The sequence below is a fragment of the Osmia lignaria genome, chromosome 7 (assembly GCF_051020975.1).
Source record: "Osmia lignaria lignaria isolate PbOS001 chromosome 7, iyOsmLign1, whole genome shotgun sequence".
NCBI lineage: Eukaryota > Metazoa > Arthropoda > Insecta > Hymenoptera > Megachilidae > Osmia > Osmia lignaria.
This window is the reverse complement of record NC_135038.1, coordinates 1358366-1368933: the sequence shown is the minus strand read 5'-3', so window position 1 is coordinate 1368933 and position 10568 is coordinate 1358366. Positions and strand designations below refer to the sequence as shown.

At 31.8% G+C, this 10568-nt stretch overlaps 2 protein-coding genes across 2 annotated transcripts; one reads left to right on the top strand and one right to left on the bottom strand.

Annotated features, from left to right (window-relative positions):
* The first annotated feature begins 52 nt into the window (after positions 1-52).
* hoip (NHP2-like protein 1 hoip) lies at positions 53-975 on the top strand. The gene is made up of 2 exons (XM_034339084.2): positions 53-228; positions 451-975. The coding sequence occupies exons 1-2, from the start codon at positions 226-228 to the stop codon at positions 829-831; spliced, it is 384 nt and encodes a 127-aa protein (XP_034194975.1). The 5' UTR covers positions 53-225; the 3' UTR covers positions 832-975.
* Positions 976-7664: 6689 nt separating this feature from the next.
* On the bottom strand, positions 7665-10226 carry LOC117611154 (uncharacterized). The gene is made up of 3 exons (XM_034339087.2): positions 9968-10226; positions 9130-9843; positions 7665-8685 (listed from the first exon to the last, which is right to left on the bottom strand). The coding sequence occupies exons 2-3, from the start codon at positions 9560-9562 to the stop codon at positions 8660-8662; spliced, it is 459 nt and encodes a 152-aa protein (XP_034194978.2). The 5' UTR covers positions 9563-9843; positions 9968-10226; the 3' UTR covers positions 7665-8659.
* Between the last annotated feature and the right edge of the window lie 342 nt (positions 10227-10568).

Genomic DNA, 10568 nt, shown 5'->3' with positions numbered 1-10568 from the left:
ACATATCGATACTCTGTAGTATCGATAAATATTCCCACGATGATGTCACCATACCACTCTAAACATATTCACGTGATAACATTTCACGTTACAAGCACTTACAAGTGAATTTGGGTCTGTTCCTCTATGAAGCGATTTTTTTATGTAATCGTGGAGAGGCTATTTGTTTTCAATAAAAAATAATTTTTTTTGAGGATATTCTTAAACATAATTTAATTCACAAAAATGGTAAGTATATATATATATATATATGGTAAATAATACTATCAGTAACTGCTCGTTTCTACCCACGTGTTATTCTATAGGTTAGGTTTTACATGTATATGTTTAATTACATGTAATGATTAATATTGTTTAGTAAATTATATTTAATCGTGAATTACCAACTAAATATTAAATATTAAAATATTTTTTTAAAAAGTAGTAACATTGTTTATGTTTATTATGTAGGGTGATGAAGTTAATCCAAAAGCATATCCCTTAGCAGATGCTACTTTAACTGCAAAAATTTTGAATCTAGTACAGCAAGCAATGAATTACAAGCAACTAAGGAAGGGAGCTAACGAAGCGACAAAAACATTGAATCGTGGTTTATCAGAATTTATTGTAATGGCTGCAGACGCACAGCCTTTAGAAATTTTGTTACATTTACCACTGTTGTGCGAAGATAAAAATGTTCCATATGTGTTTGTAAGAAGCAAACAAGCTTTAGGTCGTGCTTGTGGTGTATCCAGATCTGTTGTTGCTTGTTCTGTTACAGTCAACGAAGGATCACAATTAAAACCACAAATTCAAGCTATACAACAAGAAATTGAACGTCTTTTAGTCTAAGTATTTTGTACCTGATTTAAAATCTTATTTTTAAATTTGTATTCCATTCATTCATTTATATTTTTGACATAAAATTTTTCAGAAATTGAATGTTATGTTCTTTTTTTATACAAAATATGTATGTCTTAATTGCACTAATAAAAAATTAAATAAAATTTAAAAATATTGTTTTATTTATATTAAATATTTAAAGATTTTTGCAGTAATTACTAAATTCTTACAGTTTATAATTATTGTTTTTCGTGAGATGTGGTGAAACAAGTTATTTTTTAAAATACCACTTAAAGTTAAAAGATAAAAACAACATATTTTTATTATTGCTTGAATACACAATAAACAAGACTAAATATTTTGTACTTATTTAAATAAATAATTTAAATTTACACAATTTACATACATAAACTATAAGATTCTAAACAGTCATATTATATACAAGAAAAAAAATATTTTGACTTTCTAAATACTGTTGCGTACATAAATATATTAAACTTATAAATTCATTGCAAATTAAGAAAAAATTATGAAAGATATAAATAGCGTTCATGAGGTAGAATAAAATAACTTAACAAATTGTATGCAGTTGACAATTGACTATAGAGAAGGCCGTAATAATGAGTTGTGTCTATTTTTTGATTTTTAATTTGTCTTATTTGATCTACTATTACTGTTTTAAGATTTTTGGTATAAGTCTATTCAATTAATTCTGCAATAATATATATCTTATTGAGTTCTTCTAAAGACTTCTCAAGATGTTTTTCAATAAGACATACACTGCCAGAGAAAAGTTTTTGAGGACTACTTAGTTTTTTAAATAATTCTCTTGATACACGGGATTATTGTAAAACTGTTGTTATACAACATGTTATTTACTAATGTATATTGTTCTAGATTTTATAATTTTGTATGATACTTTAAACCAATTGAATCTGAATTGATGTTATAAATATTGAAGAATTGTTACAAATATTGAACTGGTCGAAAACTTTTCACTGACAGTGTATATTAATGCTAGAATGTGCACTGTATATTATTTTATATCTACTTAATAAATTTTGAACTTGAAACCACCTAGACAATTTCTTGTCAATAAACACTACCCAGTTTAAATCATTAAATGGTAACTCATTATCGTCTTGAAAAACTTATAATTTCATGTCGTCGCTAATCATGTTTTGTGCATTAAGTACCAAAAGGTCAGAATTATTACTACACACAAGTATATAAAAATAAATTTTTGAATTTATTATGTTGATACACCAACAGTTTGAAATTACAAGCTTTTCTCCATATTTACTTATTAAATTCGAAAAATTACTAATTAAGTCTGAATTAATAAATTCTTTAACAAAATTTTCATGATCTTATATTACTCTCTGCTGATACTCTGCGAGATCTTTTCTCTGCAGTAGCATACGTTTTGTAAGGTAAGAGAGTGAATTGAGAAAAACGGAAAATACTGCATTTGATATAAAATATAAGCTATGGACATCAATAAAACATTCTTCCAACTGAGAATACAGTAATTATTTATTATTATTAACTAATAAATATAATATGAAATTTGTAAGAAAAAACTTTATATGTAAAACAAAATTTCCAAAAGCTTGTATAATAAATATGATTTTGTAATTGTAAAAGTGTACATATGATACTATTATAATATTATTAATACTTACTTCAAATACATATTGGAATACATTGGAAAGACTGTACATCCTATTAAATAAATGTGCTATTTACAAAAATAAAGATCTGCGAAGTTAATATGAATAAATGAAATTTATTTGTATTATTGTACTTATCCGTTTTTTATATCTTTTAGAGGGCTTGAGATTATAAATACATTTATGAACAATTGAAAAATAGGTGGAATCCGAAAGGCCGGTAGAAGAAAGCTAATACAGTCGGCTGGGTTAAGTATATTAAAGCCACTGGGATGACACTAAGAGAAGATCTTAGTCTGCACCTGCACCCTTTCTGGGATGGACACCAATATACAGTGTGATTCTCTCGCTACGCAAGACAAAAGCAGTGCCGCACAATCGAACCCTACTGTTTTTGCGGGTAAAGAGACCCAGAGGCCATATCGCCGAACCCAAAACTGCTCTGTGTATTGTGTGTATGTTTATGGCTGACAATGACCAAGTTTCCATCGAGAGCAGGATCGGATTTAATGTACTGTTTCCACTGGAAGTAGAGTAGAATTGAGGGAGATTGATATTTCAGTAGAGCCAACTTAACTTTTGTTTGCTATGTTGCGAGTCCGTCGCGGAAAATAGGGATATTCGGGGATTTAGGTGCAGGTGTGACAGTCCGTGGAGCGCAGAGGCGCTCCGCTCTCAAGGCGCGGATATACAAAATAATAAACTGTTATTTTGTTTAGAGTACTTTAATACCTTGTATTTCAATTTAAATCGGAACTTTAAACTTTGCGTTATCAAAGGCTTAGACCCTTCTGAGTGAGAACGACTTGTTCGTAACGAGTGACAAAATCATTCTAACAATTCTGCGCTTGGCGGAGGAGATCTTCGCGCGTTGTCGGTCGATGCCCCTTCCTTGGTGGATCCTGGATCCTCCCTCAGGATCATCCCTCGTCCAATGGTGGAGGAGTCCACCCCGTCTCGTGTGGGCCCCTTCTCCTGGCTGTGGTCCACCCTCAAGCGCGTGGAAGTGGAGGCGCTCCGCCAAGACGCTAGAATGTTGCAGCGCACATGTGCTACGAGAAAGCGTGGGACCCAGAGAAATTAGGAAACGACAAGACCTTGTACTTGCCAAAGCAACTCTCGAGGAAATTTACGACCCTCTCAGAGTGCATGAATAGACAGGATATCGAAACAGACTTCGTAGTTTTTAAGGACCGTTTGTGACTTGGTCGAAAACAACGAATTGGCTATGGTCTATCATAAATTGGTCTTTTGGGAACTTTCGAAGTGAAACTATTCCATTCTCTGGATTTCCGGCCTTCTCTCAGCTCGATCATCCACGTCGAGGGGCTTACAATTTACTCTTTGTCTATTTATATAAACGTACGCACAGACGATGTTCGAATTTCGCTCTTAATTTATGACCATCGATACAAAGGTCCTCGAAGAACATTCAAGACATATCGATACAATAGACTATCGATAAATATTCCCATGGCAGTGTCGCCACACCACTCTAAACATATTCACGTGATAACATTTCACGTTACAGTATGTAACTAATTCTAAAAATATGAATATTGAAATAAATATCAAATCAAATTTTTCCGTGTAAACAAATCGAGAATCGATGAATTGATTGTCAGGATAAAGAATCGATTCTCAAAAAAATGGAGCAGCAGAGAATCAATTCAAAAGAATCGATTTTCTAATGAATTGAATTCACTAAAAATTCAAAAAAAAAATTCTATAAGTGGAACATGACGTCACAAAATCTTAACCAGTGTGCAAAATTTACAAGATATGTACGTAAAAAGCGACATCAGCGCCTCCTGGAATTCGAGCGCAGACTTAAAAATTTGCATTTGTAACGCTATCGCTTGAATTTAGATGAATGTAGCATGGCGACAACATAGACATATGAAAATATAAACCGAGCCTTTGTATGTACATATGTACAATATCAATCATAGTGTCACAGCCAACTCTAGTACTAGCCATGCTGAACAACGTGGCAACACCGTTCACGTGACAATCGGGAGTCCTATTTTCAAAAACAGAGTCCTGTGCTCGGAATTGTAATTAACGTCTTTTTTAATTAAAAGCTGTAGTAATATACACTATTTTGTGTTAATTATGTATAAACAATATATAAACGTTGCAACTATGGCAAATAGAAGTGATGTGGTAGTATAAAATTGTTATAAATGTGATATATATTTTGTGTACTCTCAAAGTAGTTTGGTGTTGTGAAGCATGATACATATTTGAAATATTTACAGTGGTTTCAAGAAAATTTAGGTGTGAAGCAAAATGAAACCATCTTTGGATCAAATTGAAACATTTAAGAATTGATAAACGTGTATATAAGTTAATAAAAACCTTGAAACAAGCGAAATTATTGGAACGAAACCAAAGAGGTTATGTGAAGTCCAGAGAGTAGTCGGGAGTCTGATGACGGGAGTTGATTGGCTGAGAGTCCGGGAGTCCGGGAGGCAGATTGAGTAGGGTAGGTGTTGATATATTCAGACCGGACTCCCGCGGTGTTGCCATTTTTACTTCAGCACGGCTAGTACTAGAGTCGGCTGTGATAGTGTCCGTTCGTCTAGTGTATTTTGTAATTTCAAATAAATGATTGAAATTCTAATTTATTGAATATTTTAAAGCTTTTATCAGATGATTATGTTAATTAATTTAACGCTTTTATTAAATAATTAGATTTACGATATTTGCTGCGATTAAACTTGGACTCTAAAGTCAGTGCTTTTTCACTAGACGAACGGACACTATCACAGCCGACTCTAGTACTAGCCGTGCTGAAGTAAAAATGGCAACACCGCGAGAGTCCGGTCTGAATATATCAACACCTACCCTACTCTATCTGCCTCCCGGACTCCCAGACTTCCAGCCAATCAACGTCGTCAGACTCCCGACACTCTCTGGACTTCACATAACCCCTTTGGTTTCGATCCAATCATTTCGCTTGTTTCAAGGTTTTTATTAACTTATATACACGTTTATCAATTCTTAAATGTTTCAATTTGATCCAAAGATGGTTTCATTTTGCTTCATACCTAAATTTTCTTGAAACCACTGTAAATATTTCAAATATCATGCTTCACAACACCAAACTACTGTGAGAGTACACAAAATATATATCACATTTATAACAATTTTATACTACCACATCACTTCTATTTGCCATAGTTGCAACGTTTATGTATTGTTTATACATACACAAAATATATATCACATTTATAACAATTTTATACTACCACATCACTTCTATTTGCCATAGTTGCAACGTTTATGTATTGTTTATACATAATTAACACAAAATAGTGTATATTACTACAGCTTTTAATTAAAAAGGACGTTAATTACAATTCCGAGCACAGGACTCTGTTTTTGAAAATAGGACTCCCGATTGTCACGTGAGCGGTGTTGCCACGTTGTTCAGCATGGCTAGTACTAGAGTCGGCTGTGACACTATGATTGATATTGTACGAGGGGTAACTGATAATCGCGGTAAGGGGGAACTCATCTGACTTCGATTATTTTCGTAAGCGCAGACTCGGGTATGCTCGGCTTTTCGCAGTTGCATATTACAATCAGTGATTTTCAATTTGTTTTTTCTAAAAATTGAAATTAATATTAACCATTCTGAAACACTATTTGGGTTATTTAATATATTCTTGTATGTGCAACATTGCAAGGAAATTTAGAACTACTCAAAGAATCTTGCATTCTAAATATTAAATTTGTAAAAGATTATTTATTTAAATTATTATATAGTAAATTTTATATTTAACATTTTATTTGATATTATTTGTAATATACCGTTGTTACATAAATATTTGGTGTTAAGAGCATGTATTTCTGTCATTCTTTTATTTAATAATTAATGTAAATGTTTTATAAAAAGGACACATGAATATAATATGAGGAATGTAAAGGAAAATAAAAAGAATTTATAAACAATATATATGTTTTTTTTTATTGACCTTTAAATAATATTAATTTATTCAATTTGTGTCGATCGCTTATTTCTGAACTTTGTATATAGTGTGTTAATCTTATTTTCGCATACAATTGTATAATAGCACGCAATAAATGATTACAGTGATTATCAAAAAAATCTTGATCATTTATGTGCTCTCTTAATTCTAAAAATATATTTTTATCTACAAGGTAAATCATGATTTCATGTATAAACTTATTCATATTAAATTGGTCAAGTGTTTTATGAATATGTATATAAATGGTTAATGCATTTTCAAATTGTTTACAAACATATACAAGCGTTTCTGATGGATATAGTAATGACCCCCTGTTTTTAATATTTATTAAATTGCAATTAACATTTATATTTTGTTTAATTAATGCTTCAATGCATTCAGAACAATGCCAAATTTTCCTGAGTTTTCTTAATATATAACCAGCTATGTAAGTGATAATTTCATTTTTATATTCTGTAACAAATTGATATTGAATATGTAAATTGTAATCGTGATCAGTTGGTGTTGTATTAAAAACATTATAAGCCAATTTTGATGGAAATTTGGACTTATACTTGCATTTATAATAGTAAGAGGATCGCGTGAAGATGGTGTATGCAATATCGGAATAGATTCTAAAGGTATACAGTTACCAGTTTCTGTGTCTTTTATTTCTACATGTACTATCAATTTTCTGAAATTGGATTTAAACTGTTTAACAGTGGGATTATTATTATATCCTCCATGTATGCATATATTCCTAAATAATAATTCTAAATGGTCTTGGTTAATTTTGTATGTTGGAATATATTTTAATAGATTATTTTCAACGCAATGAAGTTTATATATATTTTGTAGACTTTTAATATTTATTAAAAATCCAAGGAAACCTGTTTTTGCTTTTGAATTAAGTACTTTTTTTGATTCTTTACCAAGTGTTAGTTTTTTAATGTAATCTTCACATTCCTCGAGTTTTTTATTTACTTCAGAATAATTAAAAATACCTATTGGTTTTTTAAAGCCATGTTGTCTTACATTTTTCGAATTAAAAATATCAAATAAATCATTAAAGATTGAGGTAAATTTTATAGTTGCTGAACAATCTTGAAAGTGTGGTAGCTGTAACGAATTTTTGCATAATTCTAATGCGTTTGCAACTGATGTGCTTAATAATTGACTGGCTAATTTGACCTTCATTTTGTTCTTATAAAAATCTATATACTTACTTCTAAGTTTGTTACCAAGGTGTAATTCTTCTTTTTCTTACAGTTCATGTAACTGTTCAAAATGCTTCCATTTAATTTTTTCATTATTATTGTCCAAAAGTTCTTTTGCAGAGCCAAGACTATTTCGTACCAACTTCAACATGTGGCATGGATCAAGATATACATTAACTTTGGTAAATGTTCGGAAGTGTCACTCTTGTCAGAATCGAGCTGATTTTTGTTTGTGTGGTTTCTTACAGTTAAAAAACATCATATTTAATATTATTATGGCAGCGCATCAACAAAAACAATGTCAATAAATATTTTTTTTTTTATCCCCCACGAGTTGAACAGTAACATATTTAATTCATTTTGCTGACTGGGGGCTAGCCCCCCCCCCCCCCCCCCAATACTACACTAACTAATACCGATACCCATTTTTAATATAAGGAAATAATAAACACAATTTACAAAGTAACATATTTATCGGTATTAGTTAGTGTAGCTATTAGGGGGGGTCCGCGGGGCGCAGCCCCCCAGTCAACAAAACGAATTTAATATGTTACTGTTCAACTCGTGGGGGATGTTTTGTTTTTTGTTTACATCTGGAATTGTCGTGATTACCACATGGCTGGTTATATTGCCGATTTTCTATTTCGTCGAGTTTTCACCGCGCACAGTGAACGCGTACATGCCATCTTCGATGCTATTCAGCAATTTTATAATGAAGAATTGTCAAAATAGTTTGTATGTCTATTGTATTTCGAAAGAACAGAATATTTCTTTTAGAAATCTTGAAAAAAAGTTCGAAAGATCGACGAATAAAAATCTTTAAAAAAATATTTATTGACATGGTTTTTGTTGATGCGCTGCCATAATAATATTAAATATGATGTTTTTTAACTGTAAGAAACCACACAAAAAAAAATCAGCTCGATTTTGACAGGAGTGACACTTCCGAACATTTACCTTAACTTTACTGTTATTTGCTGGATGTGTGAACCATGTCTGAAAATTATCAGGGTCATCAAATTTGCAACCTAAACTTTGTAATACTCTTAAATTAGTCGATAAACCAACACACATTCCACATTAACGCCACAATCTACGTAACCGACGAATCTACTTTACAATAATCAACATGTTGCCGTATCGCCACTTCGTCAAATATTAACGCACCTATCAATCTATATGAAATAGAATGTGTGCGTCGTTTAATAGATTCTATAGCCTCGGTATTAATACAAGGTTCTCCGTTAAATGAATAATACCATTTTGCTAACGTTTTTGGATGCGGCAACATATTATAAAATTTATGCCGTACATAATTATAAGCCTTTGGCGAATAATAATGTAACGACAATGAAAATTTGCGTACATTTGGTGTATATGTTCTAGTTACAGGCAGATTTTTTTGCTTCATTACATTACGTTTTACCAATTCTCGCGTACCTGCACCTAAATATTGAAGTATGTCACTCTCTTCTGTTGTTAATAGATTCTTTTTCTGTAGATCTTTTAACACATTCTTTAGAGAAACCAGCCTTTTCTGCATTCTCTTTTGCTCATAACAACTTACAGATAGCTTCCTTTTCACAGCAGTAATTTCATTTCTGTATAATTTTCGAATTCTAGACTTAGCTGGTAAATTGATAATCCTATCAGGTGATATACTGGTGGAACGATGTATTATTCGATGATTATTATATGAGCATGTATCATCTTCTTTCGTCACATCCATTTCTTGTATGTTTACATCTTCTTTCGTCACATTCATTTCTTGTATGTTTACATCTTCTTTCGTCACATTCATTCCTTGTGTGTTTACATCTTCTTTCGTCACATCCATTTCTTGTATGTTTACATCTTTTTTCATCACATCCATTTCTTGTATGTGTACTTCATTTTTTTCAGCTCCATTATTTATATTTTCTTCAACAAAGGTTGTGTTTTGGTGATCTATCAGAACATCTAAACGTATTTCTGCTTCAAGTGAATATGGGATGGCATCTTTTTTTAATTTATGTTATGGATGATTCAATTCACAATCTGCTTCTTTAAAATGAGCAGAACAAACTGCTGCTGTTTTCGTGGGAATATATTTTTCCAATTGTATGGCTTTAAGCCATTTACTATGCCTCAAGATTCAAGATACATTTAGGAAATCTAAAACAATATATTAAATATATGTATATATAATATTTGCATTATGACTAATTATTATAAATTTTGAATCCAGGTAACCTAAAAATTGAATTTATATAACCTATAAGAAAAATATTTTACTTACAAGTAAAATGAAATTTTCTGATTTGAACTACTTTTTAGTTCAATCTATTCTATATTTTTTTTATTGTGGCGATTTTTGCATCCGTGCACTACATAAAAACTCATTTTTTTAAATAAAATTTATTAAACCAACCGTAATACATGGGATCATGGGAACATGAGACCAATCAGAACCAGGCCCTCCAAGCATGTGAACATGTGATACCGCGTATGTAACCGGTACCTACATGCATACATGTGAAATGTGAGCCGAATACTACCACTGATATATATCAGTGAATACTGCATACTACTGAGTCTTGCCGGAATAAATCGATGTCAGACGAGTAACCTTCTCGCCCCGAATATCAGATCCCCCCTTACCGAAAGTAGTAGTTTATGCTCGGTCTATATTTTCATATGTCTATGGGCGACAATGACACGTGAATATGGCTACAGCATGTCTGCGTTCCGTTGTTGATGTCCATAAATTAGGAGGGAAATACAAACAATAAGGCGAGTGGTAGACAGCATACATTGTAAAATTTTCAACGCGGGCGATCGGGCTGGGAGAGAGTTGAAAATCCAGAGAATAAAAACTGCTTCACTTGAGATTTCTAAGA